At 45.3% G+C, this 26098-nt stretch overlaps 1 protein-coding gene and 2 long non-coding RNA genes across 13 annotated transcripts in view; 2 read left to right on the top strand and 1 right to left on the bottom strand.

Annotated features, from left to right (window-relative positions):
* The first annotated feature begins 9825 nt into the window (after positions 1-9825).
* LOC116157174 (uncharacterized) lies at positions 9826-13312 on the top strand. Of its 3 annotated transcripts, XR_010383645.1 has the most exons (6): positions 9826-10000; positions 10575-10644; positions 10922-11031; positions 11794-11914; positions 12708-12805; positions 13185-13312. It is a non-coding gene; the product is annotated as an uncharacterized LOC116157174 (long non-coding RNA). The 3 variants fall into 3 exon arrangements; XR_010383644.1 differs by lacking the exon at positions 9826-10000 and having other exon boundaries at positions 10099-10644; positions 11674-11914; XR_010383643.1 differs by lacking the exon at positions 9826-10000 and having other exon boundaries at positions 10106-10644.
* Positions 12842-26098, bottom strand: part of STARD13 (StAR related lipid transfer domain containing 13) — a 455772-nt gene continuing 442515 nt past the window's right edge. For all 9 annotated transcript variants that reach the window (XM_064493212.1, XM_064493214.1, XM_064493213.1 and 6 more), the window contains 6 exons: positions 21721-21931; positions 20998-21112; positions 19909-20130; positions 19163-19380; positions 16036-16212; positions 12842-15348 (listed from right to left, as the gene is read on the bottom strand). In XM_064493212.1, the coding sequence (XP_064349282.1) occupies positions 15231-15348; positions 16036-16212; positions 19163-19380; positions 19909-20130; positions 20998-21112; positions 21721-21931 (1061 nt within the window). In that variant the 3' untranslated portion in view covers positions 12842-15230. The remainder of the gene's footprint in view (positions 15349-16035; positions 16213-19162; positions 19381-19908; positions 20131-20997; positions 21113-21720; positions 21932-26098) is intronic.
* On the top strand, positions 16219-25353 carry LOC135322785 (uncharacterized). Its single transcript, XR_010383642.1, has 2 exons — positions 16219-17975; positions 23331-25353. It is a non-coding gene; the product is annotated as an uncharacterized LOC135322785 (long non-coding RNA).

Here is a 26098-nt window from a genome sequence, read left to right as displayed (position 1 = left end):
GTACCACGTCCAACTCTGTTTTGACGATGAGATAAAGCAAACATTATTCCACCTTCATGGAGGCGACTAGAGAGTAGGAAAGATATTACTTGATTACTTGTGCAAATAACAATAGAATGACAAATAAGACAAGTGCCAAGAAGAAAACATTCTTTGTATTGTGACTCTGTTCCCCAACTGAGTCTAGGGTGTGAAGGAGAACTTCCTGGGGGGAAGTGACATAAAACTGAGACCTAAGCATAAAATACGAATTACCCAGCCACTGGGGACAGGTGTGGCAAACACCTTTATAGAAAAGTTTGAAGATAGGCAGAGGGAGAGAGATGGAAAGTTAGCATGTTTACCCTAAGCCTATGGCTAGCGTCTACTACAAGATGGATTCAATAAATTTCTATTTATTTATTTATGACTTCTAAAGAACATGTAGTTTTTTAATGTCCATATAATATTTACAAAAATAATTGGTCTTGTTATTGAGCATACAGAAAATCTTAATCTCAAACAGGTAACTTGGAAATCTAGAAAACATTGATGATTTCCCAGGAAAATATAAATTTTTAAAATTGAATTAAGAAATAGAAATTTTGAATAGTCCAAGCACCATAGGAAAGATTAGAAAAGAGATTAAAAATGTATTATTGAAAAAGTTAACAGGATTTGATAACTGCATAGCTGACTACTCTTTAACCTTAAAGGGCGAGCAATTCTGACTTAATTTAAATTACTTAAGACTACAGAAGAAGACAGACAAGTTCTCACTGTATTTATGAGGCCAGTCTTATTACTATAACCTGATAAAAAACAGTACTGCAATAAGATCAATAGTACCCTAGATGGAAACAATTCAAAATGTGATATTAGCTACAATAATCTAGCAATGTATTAACAGACTAATCAACTGTGGCCAAGCAGAGTTGACTGCAAGAATGCACGGTTGCACAGGTATCAGGAAATCAAGCAATATGGTTTATTCCATCAACGTATTAAAGCAGAAAAGTAAATGAACGTGTCAACAGATGTTGAAATGCCACCTTGATAAACATTCAGCAGCTATCCTTAATAACAACTTTAGGAAAATATATACTGGAGGAGCCTTTGTAAGTATGATTAAGACTACAAAGCACTGGCAAATGTTATTCTGAATAGCAAACCACTGAAATGATCAGGAACCAGGTAAGCCTGGCTCTTGCCATTACTATTCGACATTGTCTTAGAGGTTCTAGCAAATGCAGTGAGGAAAGACAGTAAAATAATTTGTATAAACACTGGGAAAGAAAGGGTAGAACTCTTTTTCTTGATATTATTATTATACTCCTGGAAAACCCAAGAGACACAAGGAAAAAATACTTGAATTGGTAAGACTGAGAGTTAAAAACATATGTAGAATAATCAGCAGACATCACCTCAACATGAAAATGGGAAAAATTGATCTGTGGTTGCAATAAAATGCAAAGAAGACAACTGTAAAGTCCTAAAAACAAGACCCAAACAAATGGAAAATCAGACCAAGTTCTTACTTGTATAGACTGAAAATAATTAAAATGTTAGAGTTTCTCAAATTCACTACATACATGTATAGGTAACATTGATATAAAACATTAATTATGATACATACTGCAATTCCAATTAGAATCATAACATTTAAAAATAAAATACAATGACCTTAAAACTTATTTGGAAAAATAAAGAGCTCAAGAATAAAATGCATTAAAAAAAGACTAGTGAGTGCAGACATTAAAACTTACTATAAAGCCACTGTAATCAAATATAAGGCATTGGTTTTTGAAATAAATAACCATAGTAGAGGAATTGAATGGAAAATCTCAATATAGATTGCAAAATACACGCTATTTTAACCTATCATGAAGCTGATATTTCGATTCAGTGTGAGAAGGAAGATGCTGGCTCAACTGACTACCCATCTGGAAGAAAATAGAAATGTACACTTTCCTCCGCATGTATAGAAATCAATTCCAGATAACTGAAGACTTCAAAGCAAAGAATTAAATATAAAAATAAATCAATGAATAGATGGATGAATGAATTACTTAAATTGCAGAAGAAAATCTAGGAGCCAATATGTAAAATTTGGGGTTTATGGCGACTGTTCTTAACCAAGGTAAGAAACCAAAAGCTCTAGAAAATTTAAACACGGTCAATGAGAAATTAGAGTTAAAAACAGATTTGCATTACAGATAATTAAAGCAAAGTTAATATCTTTAAACTACTAAGCATTCTTACTAATGGGCAACAAAAATAGAAAATAGATGTGAATGGACAACTTATCCAAAAGAGGATATAATGGCCATAAACATATGGATACTCAAAATTACCAGTAATTAAGGAAATGCAAATTAAAGAAACAATGGAATATCCTTTTATAACCGTGTAGTTAACAAAAACATAATAGAACAAAACCACTCTCTTCAGAGGAGAGGAAGTAGAGGAAAAGGTACGGTCATACTTTGCGGTGAAATGTTAATTGCAATATAGCAATACCTTCTGAAAATAAATATTCACATACACTTCGATCCACCAGTCAAAACTATTCCAAAGAAATAAAAATATATAATAATGTAATTTTATAAGAATATAAGTTTATTATTATTACAGCATTATTCATACAGCTAAAATTCTGAAACAAGTGAATCCCCATGGAAGAATGGTTGAATTAACCTTCAAAATAAAATTTTTAAAAATTTCATAAAATATCATGCAGCCATTAAAAAGGATGAAGTATAGCAAAATAGTTAGGATTTCTATGACGTATTATGGAGTGAAACATCTAGCTACAGAGATGTACTGTATTTCTGTAAATAACACTAATAAACAATGATTAAAGGATGTCGTGTGTCTGTGTTTGTGAATGTGTATATTTGTTTGTAACGCTGGGTTGTTAACACAGGCTACTTAGTGTGTCTTAGAAAGAAAGGGAGGAAGGAAGGAAGAAAAGAAAGAAAGAAGGAGAGGAAGGAACTGAACTATTTAAAAAGCCAGTGTGATCCCTATTTATGTTGTCTTCCTGGAATAATAAAAAGTAAAAGAATGCCAGCCTACTAGTAGGCAAGCTTCCAGTCACTTTTTAAGCAACCTGAATTTTCTCCCTTATTGTTCCCATAACTCCTATTCTGCCAGCAGTTGTGTTCCACTCGGCACACTGGGGAGAGTTCTTTTTCATCTTTCCAGCCTGTTAAATAAACACGGGAGCTCCACGTTTCCTCATCGTTCCATTTGTCAGGTTGTGTTCAAGCCACAGGAAGAGAGAGAACCTCGCACAGCCATTCTGCCATGCTTGACAGTTTAATGAACCTGCTGACTGTCGCACCAGCTTTGTATTATTAAATATTTTAATAAAAGGAAAACCAGAAATCTATACACGGGAACGTCTGAAGAACTACATTTATCTTAACCCCTGGAGTTATAGCACGTTAGGAAGAGAAGCAGGGATGGTGCCTGTAAAAAGCTTTGCAATGATAACTCGTGACCCTGGGAATGCCAATAAAACTGTGAGACCAAATCTCCAAGGCCAGCTAGTCACTGGGGGAATAAAGAGCGTCCGCAGTGGCTGTTACTGACTTCTCCAGGCTCCGTCAGATGCCGTCCTGCTGCACTGTTACCCCTCCGCCCCTGACTTTCTCCTCCCTGTTGGGTAATTCCTTCTGCCCAGGCTGTCATCTGTCTGCCTGGTTTCCTTGAGTTTTGTCTTATGATTTTCGAAGACTCACTCTCTGTCCTTACTGATAGATCGCATGGTTAGTTTAAACCCATTGTTACATTAACTAACCTTTAAAGTAAATATACCTTTTAATGACTCTTGGTAGAGCTCTTTGAAGGGAGACTCAGGTTCTCAAAGCTAAAAGGATAGGATGGATCCAGCCCACACTGGCTGAGGGGTCACTCCTTTATCTGAGTTTTCCTCTGCAAATGCTCTCATCTCAAACGCGTATCATGCTCCCACCCTGCCTGTCTCTAGTCTCAGTATCCTGGGATGAACCCTTTTTGACTGTTAGAAACAGAAAACAATTCATGGAATTACTTTGGTGCTCCCATTAATATGGAAGGGTGGAGGGTCAAGTCTGAATATTTGAGAAAAAACTTTCCTAGTTTGTCCTAAAAAAAAAAAAAAAAAACCAAATAAAAAAACCCACCAGGCTTTGGGAAGTTTCAGGTTTCTCAGAAACTGCATTTGACATGCTGCTAAGAACTGTTCTGTTCCTGTAGAGACGGGGCAATTATGGGAAAGTATTTCTGGGAGCATGGCCACATTAAACAAAGACAACAAAAGACTCCCCGGTGAATTTTGCCACTTTGCATGACCCCCTCCTTGATCCGAATTTCAGAGACATTAAAATACCACTAAGAAGAATGGCTGCCACAGTTTAAATTTGCATCAGGATGCTTTGAGCGTCAGCTCTTTGAAGACAGCTGGGTTTTGAGGCTGCGGTTATAAAGGCACTGACAGTTTGTGAGTCCTCAGCGGCCCTCAGACGTCTACTCCTGAGGCCTCACAAACTGTGGGCTCTTATTTTTGAGGATGTACAATCATGCAAATGTCCAATAGGGTTGGAAATTATGATTCTTTAAAACTCCCTGTGCTCTGCTAGGGCGTTGCCTGACGTCTCCGCCACTCAGACGCCCAGGGAGGCACCTGGTGGAGTGGAGTGGGGTGCAGTGATGCTCTCTGTGACTTGGAAGCCCTTTCTAAGGCTTTTTCACGCTTCCTTCTTCTCCCCAATCCCTCCATGCACATTTAGATCTGCTGCTCTGCTCTAAGGACCAAGAACAGCTTCCAACACAGGGTGCATTATCTCCCCATGGGCGCCCTGCATGGGAGTGAAATCACATTCAGAATGTTGCTGCTCAGTGAGCACAGAACAGAAGTTGGTGAGACAGAGGAATGGGATGCTGGTGGCCTGTGTCTCCTCAGAGGGAGGCACTGACAGGAGAAGGAAACTGGGAGCCCGCGGGCCCAGATTCTCTCTTTCCCAGGCAGGCCTACCCGATGGGCATTCTTAGTGTCCATTCTTGTGTTCCCAAGACGGTTCAACTGCCCCTATGGGCAGAACATTCTTCTTGGTTTTACAGAACCAGCTTCCAGTCACTTTGAGCTGGGAGACTTTTTGCTGTTTTAAGGTGTCTGTACTTCTCTGCTGGGCCAGCTGGGTGTGCCTCTCAAGGGTTCCCCCATGCATGCCTACGTTTGAGGGGCTCCCCAGCACAGAGCCCCCCCCCCCCCCCGAGTATTGCTCAGTGTCTCCAGCTGGGAGGGGATGCATTTGACTTTCTGCTCTCCTGTTCTTCTTAATTAAATCTACTGACTGTGAGGTCCCAGGGCAGATGTGTTCAGTTAGCACGGTTCTCTTACTCACTCATAGGGTGGCACCTAGAAGAGGCACAGCGAGCACGAGAAAGCACGAGTCACAGCCCAAGGGGGTTTCAGATGAGAGTCCAGGGAGCAGAAATACGCTGTCCATCTCACCCTCTTCACTGCTTCTTAACAAGCACGTGGTCAGTGGCCATGTCCCTTGGCAATTTATAAAGGCCATAACTTACACAGTTACAACTCACTCTTGGCTTAAAAAATGTACCAGTCAGTCAGTGAGAAAAAGAGCGATGGGGAACAGTCCCCTGCAGCGGGGGTACGGAGAGTTGGGCGGCGGGTTCGCCTGCCTGGAGCCCAAGGAGAAGGGGGTTCATGATTGCATCACCTGTGCATTTAAAACCTGAAGAAAACCGACCAAAATTTGATCTGCCCTTTATTAGCGTCATGGGCCGGCAATTTTAAATAATTTCAGTGAGATATTTTATTGCTCCACATTCTAATCAATCGCTGCAGTTACTGCCGAGTTTTGGTAAAACATATGTAAGCTTCCGATGAGCGTATTTGATGATATATCCTTTGCTAAGCCTTTTATTCTACAAGGAGGTGAACTCGAAAACTCTCAGCCCCTGACACAGGCAGACTCGGCAACGCTGTTTCAATAGTAAGAAAATAAGCAAGAGCAGGTACCAGTTTGGAATTGTTCTCCTTGCTGTGGGCAAAATTCAGTTCCTATTTCCAACCCTGTAGATTGGACTGTAGATTTGAAATAAACAATGAGTGTTTGTAAAAAAGAAAAAGAAAAAGAATGAGACCTTGAGTGAATTGAATTCTGTCATTTGCTGTGATCCACTGGAACTTTGATTTTGCTTAAAGTTTAAAACAGTGAACAAAATTTAAATCTGAATGACTTCGCTCCCACTAAGATGGCTATAATCCAAACAGTGGATGGTCACAAGTTGACAAGGATATGGAAGAATTGGATTCCTGATGGATTGTTGGCGGGAGGGTAAAATGGGGCAGCCGCTTTGGAACGTAGTTTGGTAGTTTCTTAAAATGTTAAACAAAATGTAATGTATGGTCCAGCACTTCCGCTCCTGGGTATCTATCTATGAGAAGTGAATCGCTGTTATTTTACCACATTCTGTTCCTTAGAAGCAGGTCACTAAATACAGCCCACGCTCAAGGAGAGGGAATTAAGCTCCATCTCTTGAAGAGAGAGGCCACATAATTTGTGGACATATTTTTAAACCACACTGTGAACCAGTGCTTGGTTTACATCTTTAGGGAACTACTTTTCAGGAGGGAGGTGTTTATGGTTGGAGAGTTGAGGATGCTGTAAGGAAGGACTCTTTCTGCTTTCCTTTCATCTTCTATCGATGTAATATCCATGGCAAGCACAGGCCTGTCCCTTCCTAGTCTTTATTCTTGCACTGAATATGCCTTTTACAAGTCTTTCTTTTATTACTATTGTTTATTTGTTGCTGTCCTCAATACATTCTGAGAATCTCAGTACATTCTTGGCTTCAGACTTCCTGACACTGCCCTTGAATCTGTTCTCGATATTTCCTAGAAACAGGGCATAATTTTAATGGCATGAGATAATTTTAATGGCATGAGATACTGTTACCTCGTAGGGCTGAGATCTTGGTCATCTCTTACCCATGATCCCTCTCCCCCAGGCTTGGAAGGCTCTCTATGCACAGGAACAATAGCAGAAGGAAATCAGAAGACATCTTTATTGATAGCTGTGCCAATGTCTGAGAGTTATAGTAAAGGGCTCCCACTGCCTCTGAACCTAAATCTTAGGACTGAGCAGGCCCCGCGTGCCACGGGCCTGGGCAGGGGATCCATCGGCACATTGGCTGTACTGACCCGCCCAGCTGTGTGTGCAGAGGAAGCCGCACGCACGATGGGTACCACCTGGCAACGCTGGGACCACGTCCAAACAATGTCACGGACCTCGGTGAGTCACATTAGCATCTCCCCTCCCCTAGCAGGTGCTGTGGAGGGCTGGACAGAGTAGCCTGGCTAGAGAGAGAGCGTGGTGGTCCCTCCCTGATGTGCCGCCTCGCTGTTTCCAAGCCCGGCCTCACCAGAGGGCCTGCTGGGCAGCCCCACTGTCTTAGTGTCTTCTTCGTGATGGAGGCTGTTGCAGTTACACTCAGAATGTCACCTTTAGAAGATCTGCGCAGCCAGCTCCTGCCCCAGGTGCTCTCACAGACAGCATAGCTCCCTGACTTCTGCACCAGATCCTTGATTTCATTATCGCCTTCCGCATGAAGGGAAGCGGCAGAGCAAGCTCAGATTGCCTGCGTCCCAGTCCTGGTTGCGTGATTTCGGGAAAGTCACTTACCCCTTCTGTGTTTAACTTACTCTTCTAAGAAACAGAGATAATAGTATCTATTTCGTTGGGTTGTTGTGAGGATTGATCCACAAAATGCATTTACATACGTACGTATAAGTGAGTGTGTATGAAAAGTCCTGGGTAAACAGCAGGACCTCAATGCACGCAGCTGTTGTCGCCTCCGCACGTTTTCCTTAAGGGGGAGTTTGTTCCACGTGTGGCTGCTGGTGATCTGAAACCTTAGCTCTTTATCGGGGAATCGGAAGGTTCCCGGGATGTTTGCGCTGCTAGGTGTGAAGCTCTGCTTCACTGCTGTTCCCCTCACTAGGCTTCAGATCCCACTTGGAGAATGCGGGGCGGACTGCCAGCCTGCCTGCTGCCCCTCCTGGCCTTGAGTCCTTTGTTGCATTTCAGCGACCTTCACCACGCCCTGGGAAATACCGCTGCTAGACAGTCTCTGCCCGAGTTGCACTGCCCACGTGATGTCACCTCCAGTCTATTTCTGATCTCTGCATAACATCTTGACAATGGAATGTGGGAACACGAGGAGCTGTTCGTTTTACACTCCCCAGTCCTTGAGCAAAAATTACAAGGTGTCCTTCTGTCTGCTCAGAGAAAGACTCTCCCTTTCTCCTTCTTACTCAGTTCCAAGAAGCAACAGCTGTTGCTGTGTGTACAGTTGTTTAAAATTCCTTCATTTCATGTAAAGGCGCCTGCTTGATGCTTGCTTTGTGATTGTCTGGGCCCTGAACAGTGACTGAGTCATCAGGACTACAGGGGAGCAGGGCTCAGTTTAATGTGAATTTTGAGATTTATGGGGAAGATGAGCTGGCCACACAGCTGTCTGAAAAGCAAGCAAGGCGGCCCAACTGCTGCTGCATTTTGTTTGAAACACTGCATCGCTGCTTTGATATTTTTTTATGCTTTGTACATACACTGCTGGGGGGATAGAAAACTAAGAAGAAATCTGCTTTCCGTTGCCATTTCTAAGCTTCTTTTGAGTTGAATGTTCAGTTTTATGAAGTTCTAGAAGAGAAACCTGGTTCTGGAGTATGTGTTCCTTGTCTCAGCAGGCAGCCCCTGTAGACCCCAGTGATGGATGGTGTCCTCCTCAGCGGCTGCTCGTTAGAGAGTATATTTCATTTCAGATGATTGGGCAGCTTTATTTCTCCAAAATAATTTGAACTGCTCATCTCTATGGAAGTCAGCCCACTCTGTGGTGTAAATAGAATTGACAGTTATGCCTGTTTCCTTTTTATTTTTCCTGATAGATGAGGGAGCAACAGAGAAACTGCAGGAACACAAGGAAAACCAATGAATACCCCAAATCCAGCAGTCTTATTTTTTTTGCCTGGTAATCTACAGTTTGGCACTCCCTCACTCGACGTCTTCAACTCTTGTCCATTTGGAGTCTATGGGAAGCCCACCTCCTGTTGCCCCACCAGCCCCAGAGAGGCAGGGTCCCGTCTCCCCTGGCTGCCACCGCTGGATGTGGGTGCTCCCTTGGGTCTCCCTTGGGCACAGAGTTCCTGGCAAAGCTGTGCATTATAGGATTGAGACAAAGTGGATACCACATACCTTCTTGGGGACTTCTTCAGAAAATGCTTAATGGGCTTGGAAACCCAAGGAATGGGGGTGGGGATTCTCAGAGAAGAAAAGGTGAGATTCAGACAGTGTTGAAGTGGTGGAAGGAAGGGCCGGGTGGGAGGAGGCTGCCTAGAAAAGCCCTTCTGAATTCAGGTAAAGCTCCCATCCCTTTCTGTCCCCGGAGCCCAGCACCCAAGCTTCCCCAGGGAAGGAGGGGCCAAGTGGGGGAAGAGACCCCACCCTCTCCAGCCCTCCAAGAACAAAGAGATCAGGTGACTTTCAGCGTTAGGCTTTTTTATGTGGAAGTGTAATTTCAGGCTCTTCTTTATTCCAAAAATAGCTCCCATCTACCTGCTGATGCCTGAATTCCTGTAACAGGAGAGAAAGCCTCAGATGCCCAATAATGTGATAAAAGTCTCTATTATGCAAATCCATAGTGAAGCAGCTCCGGCTGAAACTCATTCACATTAAAATGTCATCAGTCAGCTTTTCAGCAGATGGGATGACTGATACCCACCGAGATGGCTGCGTGGACAGGGGCCGGAAAGGGAAGGCGAAGAAGCGCCGTCACAGGCGCCACTTTTTCCTGGGATGGGCCCAGTTTTAGGGCAACGAACCCACGCGCTTCCAAGGTGTGGTTATCTTCCGGGTCTTCGGGTGGCGCCGCGCGGCCGGTGCGTGGATGAAGGCGGGTCTTCGGCTGAGGCGAACTCCTCTCGCCCCTCAGCGCCTGTTCGACACGCTAGGTGCTGGGGCCCGGGGCGAGGCGGGCTGCAGCGGGTGCTCACTGGCCCCCAGAGTGGGGGCTGAGCGGCGGGTCCCCGCGCGGCGGGCCGAGAGGTCAGAGCCTCCGGGGTCAGGTTTGGGTGCCTGCAGCTTTAAGTTACAACCTATCTTGTACTTCTCCCCGGTGTGCAGGTTGAATCTTATCACAAGTGTCACCTGTGGGGATTTAGGGAGGCGCTGGGACCAGTTCCGTAAGCAAGTATCACCGGAGAGCGGGGTCTTCCGTCCCAGGACCCCGGTGCCAGTGTGACCGACGTGTGGGGCCCAGCAGTGAACTGACAGGGGCGTGGGCGTGGTCAGCAGGGCCGGGTGTGGGTGTGGGGCCGTCCACCCCGAACGCTGCGGCCGGGCCGTGGGGGCTCCTGACACCTGCAGGGCTTGCGAGGGCCCTGCTTTCTGACGGGCTGGGAGATGCGGCCACCCCCATCAGCAAGTGTGCCCTCGGAGGCTTCATTCGACTCCGTTGCTTTTCCTTCACAAGGAGTAAGTCTCAGCAAACTGACTAATGGATCATTCCCACCACTGTAATTTCAGCCACTCCCAGGGAGCTGGAGGGAAAGTACTCAGCGTGTCGTTTTGAACAGTTCTCTACCCCAGGCCCTCGGTGAGCTTTTCCCTGACTGTCTAATCCATCTCCTTCCTCTGTTTTTAATTTTTTCCGGAAAGCTTCCCAGGTCACTTATTTATCTTGTTTCTTGGGTATTTTCTTCACCAAACCGTAAGTTCCATGCGGACAGGGATTTGTTTGGTCTGTTTTATTCACCGATTTTATTCATTGTTTTATTTACTGAACACCTAGAACATTGTGTGGCACATGGTGAGCTCCACACATATTTGCTGAATGAATTAACTAATCCAATTGTCCTATTTTCTGCAAGCAGATGTTCAGCATTTGCTAATTTCAGAAACCACTGCATTTAACTTCTTGGAAGACCAGCTAATTCTCCATTCTTTGTGTTATTGGAGAGTTGAAGTAGTCAAAACACAAAACGTAAGTTATTTCATTAACTTTGGAATACTCTACACTAGGCTATGACTTCCATTTCTTTGGCTCCTATTATCTTTATGTCCGGTTCATTTTAAATACTTATATAATAATGTAGCAGAAGGTGTCCTAGGAGATGGAGTTTCAGAGCTGAGTAAGACATGGTCCTTGTTCCTAAGAGCTTATAGTCTAGGGGAAGTTAGATTTATGGCCAAATAACTAAATGAGATGTGGTTCATGCGATAAAATTAATATATGAAGATGCAAGTGGAATTCAGACAGCTGGTCAGGAAAGTCCATGAGCAAATAATGCCAAAGTAGGCTTTTGAGGAATCAATGGGCTATCATATGACCAACAAGATGGGGAGGAGGTCAATGCAAAGTCACAGAGACGGGAAAGAGTGGCTTGTCTCACTGGACCACTACCTGTACGGCCAGGAGAGGCAGGGACAACACAGCTCCAGTGAACATGGGACATACCTCCAGCTTTGGGCCCTGGTCACTCTCTTAATGTTTCAGACCTGTGTGACCCGCTGGTGGCTGAGTATCTCCACCTGGATAGTTCATAATCATTGCAAGCACTACACGAACAGTGTGACACTCTCCCTGACTGGGGTCTGTTTTACCCCTTTACATTAACTTTCTCAGAAGAAGTCATACGACTGGTTTTTCTGTGGCCAAATATCAAAAGACAGAAGCAGAACAGTTTCATGCCTAAGAACTTCATGACGCAGACTCAGAATCAAGTTTGGATTTCATCTGCTTCAGGGTCCCAGAACCACGCTGGTGCCTGTGGCTGCTAGAATGACAACCACATTCTCTTCTTTCACGTAGAAGAGGAAGGGAGCAGTTGAAATTCTTCCTTTGCCTGTGAAAGCGAAACCTTCAGGTAATGGGAGGTGGCATGAGAGTGAGGGGCAGAGAGCAGAGTTTGGATAATTTTCATGGGGGCATACCATCTTTAGGGCTGCTGTGGCTTTTGTAGCCTGTAGCTGAGAATGTTTGAGAGCACCTGCTTGCTTAATTAGGGGCTACCTCTGTCATTTCTGAGAAGGAAAACATACAGTCATCCCTGGGTATCTGCAGGGGATTGGCTCAGTTACCAAAATCCAGGGATTGCTCAAGTCCTTTAATTTATATAAAGCAGTGTAGTATTTGCATATAACCTACACGTCCTCCTGTATACTTTAAATTATCTCTACATTACTCATAATACCTAATACAATGCAAATGATATGTAAATAGTTGTAAATACAATGTAAATACTATGTAAATAGTTGCCAGTGCACAGCAAATTCAAGTTTTGCTTTTGGAAACTTTCTTGTATTTGTTTTGAATATTTTTGATTGATGGTAGGTTGAATCCTTGGATGCAGAACCTGTGGATATGGAGGGCTGACTGTGCAGGGAAGGAAGGCAGGGGGCTCAGAGTCAGATTCGGCTGTTCTTCACGGTCTAGTGGGGCAGCCATAAGTCTCAGTTTCTAGTTCACTCAATGAAAATGAAATGTAGCTAGAGTTCCTTGAATCTTTCATAAAAATACGATACCTATGTTCTCTAGCTTCTAGATTTAAGAACAATGAAATGTAAACGAAATCCCTACCCACAGGTTAAGGCACCAAGACTGTTACTGAACGTCTGTAGACAACAATCTTCACTTTCATGTAACTCTTTATATTTAAGGGAGATGTTCACTGTGGTACCAAGGAGTCAAACTCATGGCGAAGCTGTCTTAGAGAGAAATCTTCCTTAGGAAGCAGGCTTTCCACCTACAGGGTGAAGTATGAAAATCAAATTTTATAGAAAAAAAGGATGTATTTAATGTATATAAATTTATTTGCCTTGGCAATTATTTATTTACAATTGATGATTGATACCAACAATTGAGGTAAAAATATACATGAGGTATAAATATAATATTAAGGCAATATTATATTTTATTTCCATTGGCAAGATAACAATGAATAAAATACTATGGTATTTGACAAACAAGCTCTTTTTCCTCTTTTTTCTTTTTCTTTTTTTAAAGATGTTCTGTGTTGTTATGCAGCAGTGATGTGATTAATATGTGCATAAAATTAAAACGTCAGGTAATCTGAAGAGAAGGGGAGTCAGAAATACAATCACATTTGTTTTCATTCTGTTTTAAATATCCTCTAGGCTCTGGCTTCTCAGGGTGTGATCTTTGGGCCTGCAGTCTGGGCATCCCTGAAGCTGGTTGAAAATGCAGACTCTCAGGCCCACCCCCAACTGCCTGGATCAGAGTCTGCATTGTAACAAGATCTCCAGGTGATCCATGTGCCGCTAAGGCTGGAGAAGCCCTGCTCTAGGTGACATACCACCATTCGTCCTTGTGTGCCTGTCATATTTTCCAAAAACATAGGGTCCCATCTCTGGAGTAGGACCAGCATTAAGCTAGATTAAAATTCACTTAATGATCTTGTCTATGCCTGTTAAAGTAATCCGGCATTTATAGTTAAATTTAAGATGCATGGCGGGGTGAATCTGTTTTGCTCACAGGGCACTGCCCAAATGGAAAATTAGGGGTTTGCCGCCACCTTCTTAGGTAGGCAAGGAAACAAAAATTCCCAGGTCACAATTCGAACAGTATGATTTTACTTGTACCATACAGAACTCACATATAGCATTTTTATTCCTCTCAGTAAAGAATTGCACATTGCTGATAAGAGAAAACATTACATAAATGCATACAATACAAAAAAAAAGGAAAACACTCATTTAAGTTTCTTTTTCCTCCAACACCGATTGCTAAATTATGATACCAATCTCTCCCTGAAACCAAACACAATAAATTATCTTCCTCTCTACAGTTGTTGAATTACAATAAAAAAAAAAACCAACTTAAATTCATTGGCAATTGGTTAAGGAAGTCAGTTTGCTTAGTCTCTACAATAATAAATAAGGTTGGGGCAAATGCATAGGTAGATTGACTGGCTAATGAAGAAACGTGGACTTAACAAACTTGTTTCTGTTGTCTAAAACTAATTGAAGAACACAGTTTTGGTCTTAATATTAGTTTAAAACCCTGTCTTTCAGATTGCAAAACTTTAATGAAGTCTATCTTGAGAGCGTCCTACGTAGCAATATTAGAATTCCCTGAAGCTGTAATGGTCCAGGACTCTTGCATGACCATCATCTCCCTTTGTCTGGTGTCCAGAGTTAAAGTCAGTGCAATGCATTGGTAAGAAAATGCCAACTAACTGTGACCAAATAGGCCACTGGTCAAATAGAAGGACATTCAAGAACATTACAAAATGTATCTATGAGAATGCGGTAAGACACAGAGGCTCCCTTTGGTGGTGACTATGCAACGGAGATTATTTTCAGCTCTAATCAGCAGGGGAAGCACAGGTTCTGTTTCAGTCGCTCGCGCTGACTCCAGTGGTCCACCAGCGCCCGACATTTCACTGAAACGGCCCCTGCTGGCCCCGTGGCAACTGGTCATCCAGCCCTGAATTTGGTAATGACTTCTCACCCGTGTCTTTGCTTTAAAGAGGACTAAATATTCTTTTCCTTGCTTTATCAACACTCCATGCTCAGTTTTTGAATAACACAAACTGACAACAGGCAAGACCCATTTAATGCTGTTGTCCTTTGGTTGGCTAATCTTTGGTTAAACATCAGGGCAGCCTACATATTTTCACACTTTGGTGTTGGCAGCAGATCCTGCTCAGCTTACAGGACAGCGGGGAGATGGGGCCCAGAGCAGCTTGGAAAGACAATGGGGGGAAGGGACTCGCCGAATCAGATGTGTTCCTCTTCAAAATACGCAATTATATATAAAATGGTATTTTACATATATACAGTAAAGATGGCGATATACACACATATGTACATATGCTATACATACATGTATTTACAGTTAAGAATATGCTTCTTAGAAGCCTTTAAATAGCAAATTAGGCAATGCACAAGGAATAATCCATTTAATTTTAAGTAACATAGATAAATGTTCTGATTTTTAAAAATATATTAGTAGGGCTATAGCCATCTCCAGGAAGGCTAGAAAAGTTCTTGGAAATTCCTGCATCTTCAACATTCCGACTTCTCAGTGCTTCCATGTTTAAGCATAAACCTCGTCAATCAGTTTCTCTCTCCCTCTTGCCTTCTCAGGAGCACACGCTCTCCCACGAGTGTTTGCTTTCACTTTCTCTTCCCTGAGTTTGATGTCACACTGGGGAAAACTCAGATTTTTGTTTCTGGACCCTCAGCAATGAGGGGCTGAAAAGAGTTTCTAATCCTGGCAACTTCCGCTGCACACAGGTGTCCAAAGCCTCTATTGTACCATTCTGGGGAGTGACCTCTGTGGGGACAAAAATCAGAAAGGAAGTGGGAAAATCTTTTTCCAAATCACGACTTGTCATGTTCGACAGTGCTGTGCTCGTGCCCTGCGTTCCCCTCGGGGCTGCTGCTCTGAGGATCTGAGACCCTCATTCTGTCGTCAGGGGCCTTAAAATGCCTTTTCAGCCAAGTGCTCAGTCTCTCCTCCCAGCACTCACGGGTGCTTTAGGATGATAGACTCTCGGGCCAGTCAGACTAAATTCTAGGAATTACCGAGAAAACTCAGTCCACATCCACCCAGAGCAAGAACTCGGCTCAGCATCACGAATGCCCCGAGGGAGCTGGATTTAGGTTAGTTTCTTCTCAAAGGAGGGCCACTGGAGGGAGCAGCCAAGGGGGACAGGCTGAAGAGAAACACAAGCAGGGGGACTCGGATTCACTAAGTATCTACTACGTGCTGGAGTTTGCTCTGTCCTGGAAGCACAGAAATACAAGTGGGGACAAACTGAAGATGCTTCAAGACGAGCAAAGGGCTGCAGGAGAGCACCAGAATTTTAGCAAGGGTGGAAGGAGGAAAAGCAGGAGGCACACAGTGGCCTCTGGAAGTGTGATAATGGCAATGAGGGGAAGGGCCGTGAAGGAAGGAATCGGATGATGAACAGGAGCTGAGCCTCGGAGCCGCGCCTGTCACCCGGGTGTGCACACCCACCTCAGGTCCACCCTGCAGATGTGGGTCAGCCGCGACTTGCCGGAGCCACACGGCTCTATTAAGTACTGAGAGTCCATCACCACAGCCCGCACACCGCCCATGAGCTGGGCGTCCTCGTGCTCCACGGAGAGGGACACCAGGGTGCACGTTCCTTTGGGCAAATCAGTCTTCCAGGTCCTGCAGCAAAACAATCCCGCACCTCAGAATTACGGCTGAGAAAGAAGACCTTGAGTGCAGCACTGAGGTTTACACTTGCATTTTCCTGCTCAAATTTCAGGCCCAGTTACTTGGATTAAGCTAATGGTTTCCATAAGTGCGTGTAACGTTTATACAGCGCAGTTCAAAGCAAGGGCCTCAGCCCTCCGACCCAGAGGTCAGAAGTGGTCTTGCAGCTTTCAGATCTGCCTTTGGAATCCCCAAGGGAGTCTGCAGATACTCCTGCCCACCATCGAAGGGCTGGCCTTACCCTTTGGGATTAGAACCCGTTCATTTAGTTCATTCAGCAAACATCTATCAGATGTGCAAGCTCTGAGACGACACTAAGGACACAAAGACCTCCAGCCCAGGATGAGAACAGACCCACAGAGAGAACCCTAAAACACTGTGGCAAGTGCAGTAATATGGCTGTGTACGGAGCACTCCCGCTCTGAGAGCATGTGGAATGGAAAGGGAGGCATACAGGGGAAGGCTTCCTGGAGGAGGTGACGCTCAACCCAAGTCTGAAAGGATAAATGAACTGGTGAAGCTTCAAGCTCTAGCTTGAAGAAAACTAGACACAGTTAATTGCCTTCAAGTCCCTGAGTGGCTCTGGAGTGGGAGAAGAAATAAATACAGTTGATTTGACGCTCAAAAGCAGAGATACAAAGGCATGTTTCAACTCAGTGCAGAAAACAGCTGTCTCACGATGTGCATTCTTCAAAAATGGAGTGGGCTATGGGGCTAGGGAGTTCACTGTTACTGGAGCTATTCAAGCATAGGGGGCTACCACCTGCGAAGAGGTTGTAGATGGGAGTTAGGAACCACGTGAGCATCTCTGTAACAGTGACTTCTACCATAGAATAGGTTGGATTATTATAACCTCAGCTGTTTGTGTCACGGGTCCCATCCCCGTGCTTCGTAACCTCATCTAGCACTTCGTCCTGTCCTTGCACACCAGAAGGAGAAACTATTACCTGGAATTTGGGAATAAGCAAGCCCTACACAAATGCGAAGCAACCTCTCCGTGAATGAGACCATTCTCTTTCCATGCATGGTGCTGTGACTAATAATGAAGACTGAAGACTGTACAGATTTGTGGGGATAAAAGGGAAAAGACTTCAGTGACTGTCACTGGAAGCTCCTGAGGAACTAGACAAAGGGATAAAGTGAGACGTAAACACGGTACTCCTAAGAGGAGACCAGCCATGTGTGCGCTGGCCTAGACGAAGACGGGAAGTACCTCAGCCTGTGACTTCCTCTCCGTACCTGTCACTTTCTGCCTTTTATATCATAATCACAAGGAATTCCTTTTGCAGGAAACATGACTGGTTCATTATTAATCCTCCTAAGTGCTGAGTTCTTCTCCGTCAGCACCTCATGGTCCACCCACCTTCTCCTTCAAGTCTTGGCTCAAATATCAACGCAGTGAGACTCTGCTCTGACTACTGTATTTAAAATTCCTCCCCTTACTATCCCTCTATCTTACTTAAATCACGCCAAGATAAGTAATCTTATCCGCCTTACTTATTATTTATTGACTCTCTCTCCCTGATAAAGGAGGAGCCTGGAGAGAGCAGGCTTGCGGTCTGCGCTGTTCCCTGGGTATCCCTGGAGCCTCCGACGGTGCCTGGCTCCTGGCAGTGATGGGAAGATCCATGAGAAACAGCAGGCGGGCGGCACTGCAGGATGAATGGAAGGAGGGCGGGTCCGTGCTTGGACTCTGGCCCTCAGCCTCCCCTAAGGTGAGGGAAGAGGCGGGCTATGGCGCGGCCCCACCCCCACGGTGACCATGCTAGAACTATTCAATTTTCTTGCAGGGGTGAAGGTGGAAAGTTTAACTTCCAGGATATGACTAATGTCTCAGTAACTGTGGTAATAAGCCACCCTTACAGCCACCCACATTCCCCACCAGGATCCCAAGGTTGCTAAGATAAACACATATATTTAGGGAAAAAATGACACTTAAAATTCAAGGTCCTAAGGACCAATTCCAAAGGCATAAATAGCCCATGTGAAAAGTAACCTTTAGTTTCCCATCAAGACTAGTTTAATAAAGGAACTATTTTAAATATACATTTGGGAATTTCACGAGTGATTCCTTCTATACTGCTAATCTATGAGAAGAGACAGTATTCACCATCAATTATCAATAACAAAGGATTATTGAATTAATTATATTTCTTGGGGTTTGTTAGTGTCCTCAACCCCTGTCCTTCTAATTCAACACCGACGCACCAGCCCATGCCCAGCGCTCTACTGCGCAAGCTTCCTGCTGCTGGTTGGAGCATCTAATTCCGAACCCCGAGAGCAGGGGTCCCGAACGCAGCCCAGAAATCTATGAGAAGCAACATTTCAACAGTAGACACAGGACTCGCAAGCCCTGTCAGGCCCTGAACTCTTTCTGGACATCCAAGCGTGCCAGCATAGCGGGCCCTCCAGGGCTGTGCCGAGGTTTCTGTGCGTGGAAATGAGTTATGAACACTTGAAGTCACACAGATGGATTTTGAAGTTACACACACTCCAGACTGAGAGTGACACAACTGAGGCCTTGCTTTCCAAGGGGGAGAAAGGCAAAATCAGGAGAAAAGCCAGTCAGATTCAATGTGCATAATTTGGCAGAAAGTACAACTGGACAAACCGCAGCTACTGTCAGGACTCTGTTCGGAGAAAATGAACGGTATTCGGGGCCTGATAAACCGGCGCTCCGTGATGAAAGAGGCCACGAGCGAGCCGGCAGAGCTGTGCGCTGGTGAGAGAAGCCGGGAGTCGGGCGCGGACACGGCAGCGTAAGTTTTCACGCTGGGAAGTGAGGGCCGGCTGCGTGTTCCCCGGCGGCTGGGCCTGGGTGGGAGAACTCTGAAATGCTTCAGCCGGCCGCTCTTCTCCTGCTTTCGGAACAGAACGTCTTAAACCCCGGAGCCAGGCTTACCTGAGGACCACGAAGTCTCTGGAGGGATGGGGCGCCATGCTGTTCACCACGTACTGATAGATTTCTGTCTGCTGGTCCAGAGTCTCCACCACCTTCCACTGCACAAAATCCTCATCCCACAGGTGGCGCTCTCTCAGCACGCGATTCAAAACCACCGAGGGGGGCGCCTCCACCTCCACAGCCGCCTTCCACAGCTTCAGCGGGGGCCCGTCTCCCACCTCGGGAAAGACAGCAGCAAAGGCTGAAGGGGTCGGTCACTGGTTCTAACAAAAACCAACCGTTCTCCACTGGGCATTCAAAAAACACCGCCGATTATGTAGCTTGAAGTCATGGCTCTGCATGCCTCAGTTTTAAAACATTCATCCTTAAGCTTAAAAGAAGGATGATAATAAAAATGATAACCAACACACACAGGGCTTCCTGTGTGGCAGGCACTGTTCCTACCCACCTGATTTTTAAATAGCCCTCCTCTGACAGTGGTACTATGGTTATGTCCATCATGCAAATGAGCAAACAGAGGCACAGAGAGGCGTGTGACTGACCCAACGTCACACAGCTAAGGGACAGGGCCAGGCCTGGGACCCAGCAGTCTGGTTCCCCAGTCTGCAGTCAGACTCCAGAGTGGTCTTGGACTGATTCTTGTGTGAGCCAAGCCTCGAGGACAGAGCAGCCTTCTTCAAAGCAAAACAAATCCCTGATTGTGAGACTTGGCTCTTTGAAGGTTGAATCCCAAGCCCTGAGATTACCTTTTTGAAAGCAAGATCTGTGTTGTCTGCACTGGAACACGTGACCCAGCCTTTGAACTTCTCCTTGGCTTCCTTCTGGAGGCCCTGGACGAGCTGTTCCAGGTATGTGTGGAAAGTGGCCCCACTCTCCTCCAGCTGGGCCCCCAGGTCTTCCAGAGTTGGAGGATGGATCTCAGCCTCCACATACGAGTTATGAGACTGGGCCACCATCTCAAGCGGGACCTGAACCAATGGATGCATGGAAGAGCGATGCACTGAGCTAAGAAATGCCGAGACTAACAGAGAAAGCAAAGTAGCCTTGTGGGAAACCACTGTATGGGCAATGGGCCGAGTGCCGCGGGGCAAGAGATGTTTATCTAAGATCAGTGACAAGGGGGTTGGGGAGACCTTCCTAAAGTCAGGAAACGCAAATCTGTTTGAGGCTATATTTATTATTCAAAACATTGCCAGGACTGCCCATTCATTCTTTCCATTTTCCTTTGATTTTACTTGTAAGGTACTTTTATTCAGTTTGGTAAAACCTGGGCTCAGGAAAATTAGAGCGCACAGACTTAAGGGAAACATCAAATATGACTTAGAAATAGCTTTACCTTTTTAGCACACTTCTCCCATTTGCAAATGCTAATTTTGCTACAAAAAGTTTGCCAGCAGTCTAGTTCACTTGTTTCTTTAGCATATCTGTGGCTGTGTTCATAAGCTGTCATTGATTCTGAGCTAACAGTGATGCCCAGTATCACACACATACAAACACACACACACACACACAGATGTTGACTCTAATCAAGTCCCGAGGTCACATCAAATATTACATAGGTATCCGGCTAGCCTGGGACCTGGCACCTGAGGTTGAGGTACCTGTTTTCATAAACACCATCAACATGGTAAACCCAAGAGCCTTTAACTGTCAAAGCCTCAGTTATGCAGCTAGCTCCCCGTGTTTCTGGGCGGCAAAGACCAGATCTGTGGCGGGTACCAGTGTCAATATAAAATCGAGAACAAACAGAAATAAGCCCTAAGCGTAGCAACCATTCCAAGCGTCTCACCAAGTTCCAAGAGCTGTGAAGAAGGCAGTCGGAGCCTTTCGCTCACCTCAAAAAGTCTGTCGCATTCCATGATCATGTGGGCCAGCCCCTGAGCTGCGGCCAGATTCTCACTGAGGTCCTTTTGATCCGGCTTCCCGGTGGCGTATTTCTTCTGGATGACTCTGGAATTGAAGGGGAGAGTCCTCAGTGGAGCCTAAATCCAAGAGCTTTTCACAGTACAGAGTGCATCCCTTTGCTATGTCTTTATGCCCAGATGCCCCCCCGATCCCAGACTTTCTCATTTCCAAATAAAAACAGTGACCACACGTCTTAGATATCCTGAATCAGGCTGAGAGTCTGACAGCCCATGATGAAAAACCTTGGAAAAATACAAGGGCAGGCATAACTGCTGGGGGAGAAATTAACCTATTTTTCCCAAGTTTGAAACCACTTCACTGCAAGCTGCTGTGCTTGGGCCTTAAATCTAGCCTTTAACAAAAAAATTAAAGATTGTAAAATACTACTTCGTGTACTCTCTCCCTCCTTCCCGTGAACATACACAAAACAAAACAAAACTCCAGGTGTTCTGGATCACCAAGGCCATTCCTCAGTGTTACTGTGATAGTTCCATGACTCTGAGCCACAACAATCAGGTGGCCTCCAAACATTTTCTGACTATAAAGCACGTGCTGATACATCCTCAAGTTGAAATCCGACAGGAGAAGTTTTTGCTCAGTCACTGCGGGGAACACCTGGTTTAGGATTAGTGCGCCTGCTCAGAAAAACCCACCTGGGGGAGCTTTCTTTCTTCAGTAAATTCAGATGGAAGAGGGAGGGGGCCAGACACACAGCCAGGTTCATGGACGTCATCTGGTTCTCCTCCACCGCGCCGGCCACGTCGTGGAGGAAGCACAGCAGCGTCTGCAGCACCTCCCGGCTCTCGTCCGCCAGCAGCAGGACGGCCGCCTGCGCTGCCTGCAGCCGCTGCTCTCTGGGGACATCTGCGGAACAGTGGGGGCCCGGCCATGAGAGGAGCCAGCAGGAGGGAGTGAGCCAGCGCCCCTTCCCGGGGACACACTCACGGGCATCGTCATCGTCGCCAGTGAGGACGACGACAGCTAACGGTGCAGAGACGTCCCTGCTTCTCTGCAGGGCGGGAACCCCAGGGTCTAACTCCAGAACCCCTAGTCCTGACGATGAGGCAGGACTTGGCAAGGAGCACCCTGTCCTGGCCTTTCTTACTCCCGGAGAGCAATCCACCTCCTCACCTGCTTTCAAACCTCTTGCCCCTCCCCAGGATGCCCCGGGCTTGGAGGAGAGGAGCCAGGCTCCCTTCGCAGACCCGTTCCCCTTGGGGGCGTCCCTGCGGTGGTGCTGGGCGCTGGCCGTGCAGGCTTGAGAGGGAATTGGCCCCAACAACGAGGTGAATGAAATGGAAAAACCATAGAAAAATGGGTGCTCCGTGTTGCATTTTGCTGCCTCCTGGTTGTGTTTGTTCGTGATCTTTTAGGCCTGACTCACTACCCTGATTCCTCTCACCCTGAAAGACAGTCAGAAGCTCACTCAGGTGATCCCCGTTGTCTTTCTTCAAACACCAGGTTCCAGCGCAGGCCTCTGTAGCAGGGATCTGTGCTCCGAAGGGTGTGGGAAGCAGCTCTTAGAGTGTCTAATGGTGTTTATGTTTTCTCTCCTGCTTTAAAAATACTGATTGGATGTGTTTTATGATGGGCACAGTGTATCACAATGTATTTATATTATTAAAAGTGAGTGAGTACGCACGCTCAGATCCCCCCTGCTGGTAGGGGTGCCTGATAAAAAGCTGTGGAACCTGCTGCTCTAGGGCTGTGGCGTGGCCCCTGCCCAAGCCCCGTCCCTCTCGCCACCATACGTCCCGGGGCCGGGAGCACTCCTGGCCCCAGTCAGCCAGCAAATCCTAATTCTGGAAAAGCCTGACCATGAGCTGAGTGTTCTGGCCAGAGGTTTGTCAATTTTGTTTACTCTTTCAAAAAAATAGCTCTTGGTTTGATTGATTTTTTTTCCTATTTTTAAAAAAACCCTTTATTTTACTTGTTTCCTCCCTGATCTTTATTCTTTCTTTCCTCCTGCTGACTTTAGGTTTTGTTTGTTATTTTTCTAGTTCTCTTAGATGGTGGGTTAGGTTGTTTATTTGCAATTGCTCTTATTTTTTGAAGAAGGCCTGTATCACTATGAGCTTCCCTCTTAGGACTGCTTTTGCTGCATCCTGTAGATTTTGTGTGGTTGTGTTTTCATTGCCATTTGTCTTAAGGTATTTTTAAATTTCTTCTTTGATTTCATCGTTGACCCATTGGTTTTTTAGCAGCATGTTGTTTAGTTTCCATGCAGTGGTTTTTTTCTCATTTTTCTTTCTGTGGTTGATAGAGTGCTCTGGAACCCATCCCCGCCCCCACTGCATCCACTGTGTACTGGCACAAGACAGACCTGGGGTTGGCAGAGAAGAGCCATTTTGTTCAAATGATCAAGAAACCTTTTTCTTTTTTCTTGCTTGTGCTGAAGCAGAAGCAGATACTATTAATGACTTCAAGCTTGTCATTGAAATGTCATAAATTCAGCTTGAGCCCTGGAACTGCTTTTAAATAAGCTACTTCAGGTAAGATGTCCAGTGCATGCATCGTTTAGCTTTAGACTGCCGACCTTCTCTTCCGTGCCAACATTTTCTCATGACTGCATGTTGTCTCAGCTTCCTTCTACTCACTCTTTTCTTTATCCCTCAGGAAATACCTTCTGTCCATTATTTTCTACTGAACATGCTTGTGAAGGTCCAGTAGTTCATCCCCAAATCCAGCATGCCTATTGGATCCTATCCTCTGGGACCTTTCTGTGACACATGGCACTCCTGTGGTTCCAGCCTCTTCCTTGGCTCGCAGGAGACTGTTCTAGAGCTGCATATCTAAGTGTGGATGATTTTCCACCATGAGGGTGGCTAGCAGCACGTCCAGTCTCCTCCCTGCCTCCAAATCAGCTTCCTTCCCTCTTCCTTTCTGAATTCTCCCAGCCGTCAGGCATTAAAACTACATCTTTGATCATTCCAACCTTCTCTTCCTGGTAGACCAGTGGGTTTCATATATGCTCATTGTCCATCCAACACTCTGATGAAAGTCCCAGAAGCAACACAGCTACAGCAGACCTGCTCGGGAGAACTGTCCGTCTTGTCCCCACAGTCATTTGGAAACTGACTCTGGGTCTATCCATGGAATGAGTATCTCCAGCCTTGCTGCTGGAAGTCACAGCCGGTGACCCAGAGTGCTGGCTCCCTAACCTTCCACTCTCGTCCAGGCCAGCACCTCAGACACCACGTCCAGATTCACGTCAAATAAGGACTTCTGGTGGACGTTCATCCTGGGGGACCAGCTTGCCTGCCTAGGGAAGACCTACTCTCTGCTGCTTCCTCTGTAAGAAAACCCACGTGCGGGTCAGTTTGGGCTGTAGTGTTCTCAGGGAAGTTGAGCCCTTCCCTCGAGCCCAAGGGATAACCATGTCAGCCTAAACCAAAAAGGGTAATCCCGTTGCTCTTTCCAGTGATTGATTTAGGGGAGAAATGTAAAATTTCTGGTGTATGGGACCAAGACATACGCTAGGCCCTTCTGTAAATTTATCTCCCTGATAATAAAAGGTATATGCTCGAGGAGAACCCTTCTGCCCACCTCTTGCCTTTGAATGTGATTTTGGGAAGACATGATAATGATACGTGTGGCGATCATATTGTGACCTTAAGGCGATAACCGAGGGAGGCTGACTTCAGCCAGGCTCACTGAATTAACTGACTCTGCAATTATTTAACTCCAGATTTCTTGTCATGTACAATTGTATAATGTCTTTATTATTTCAACAACTGTTTGTTGGATTTTTGGTTCTGTCTTTACAACCGAGAGCATTGTAACTGGTAACCCCCTCAACAACATGCAAGAGCTCCCCAATGATTAATGAATCAAATATAAACTCTTTGCCCTAATGTTCATTGCCACTTGATTCGTACGGCCCGAGTCTAATTTTCTGGAGTCACCTGGTGCTGCACTGGACAGTTACCCTTCTTGCAAGCCAGACAGACACACTGCCATCTCCTGACACACATGCGTGCTCACGGCTTCACTCAGCACGTGTTCCTCACACGCTCAGCCTTCAGCTGTCAGTTCTCAATCGCGTCCTCATGCCTCATCTCAACCCCCTTGCGTTTTCTTTGTAACCTTCTCCTGGAATTTCTCCCAACTTGCTGTACTGCAGTCACTAACGTGCATGCCTCGTCTCCCTCAACTGTAAGATCCTCAAGAGCACAGAGGAAGTCTTACCCACCCACATGCTCTGTGGTGCACGCAGCACAGTGCCCAGACACAAGAGGAACTCAGTAAATGTTTGCTCAGCTAAAATAAACCCTGATTTGATCTGGTGTTTTGTTTTGGGTTTTTTGTTTTTTTGGTTTTTTTTTTTTTGCTTTTGAGTCTCACAAAGGGCTAAAAGCATTTATCTCATGGAAATAATCTGGCTTTAACCTCAGACTAGTGTCAACCTTAACCTGAGAACTGATTAAATGTCAAGACTCACATATGCTACTTCCAAACCAAAAGGGAGATTTAATTGAAAAATGCAGCTCAGCCTCCTGCAGCAGAAACAGCAGGAATTCCCTGGCTCCAGCAACATGTATCGTTAATTTAACTTAACCTATTCACTTTGACAAAATATTTATTTAGTGGGTCACCACTTTATCCTGTTTTAACAAGTGGTACTTGTTATAATCCTCTTTGAATCTGCAATATTGTAGACTCTTGAAACACATTTATTGCAGAATTCTCTATAGCAGGAGTCTTCTTCGAGTTGGATCAATTCCATGTCAAGGTCCACTTCATGCATATGTTGTGGAAAATCTCAGAAGTCCTCAGGCCAATTGCTTTCTTCTAAAGAACTGAGGCTTGGACCATTAAATATTTACAGCTGACCCTCAAACAACATGGGTTTGAACTGCACGGGTTTGCTTAACAGGCGTATTTTTTTTCAATAAATACACAGTCGGCCCTCCCTATACTTGGGTCTTGAATTTGTGGATTCAACAAACCGTGAATCCTGTGTTTTGTTTGTAACTCGAGCTTGGCTGAATCCTCAGATGCAGAACTGGGAACACGGAGAACCAACCATGG

Source organism: Camelus dromedarius, chromosome 13, assembly GCF_036321535.1.
Source record: "Camelus dromedarius isolate mCamDro1 chromosome 13, mCamDro1.pat, whole genome shotgun sequence".
NCBI lineage: Eukaryota > Metazoa > Chordata > Mammalia > Artiodactyla > Camelidae > Camelus > Camelus dromedarius.
Note: the sequence above shows the minus strand (reverse complement) of the source record. Positions and strands in the feature narration are given on the sequence as shown.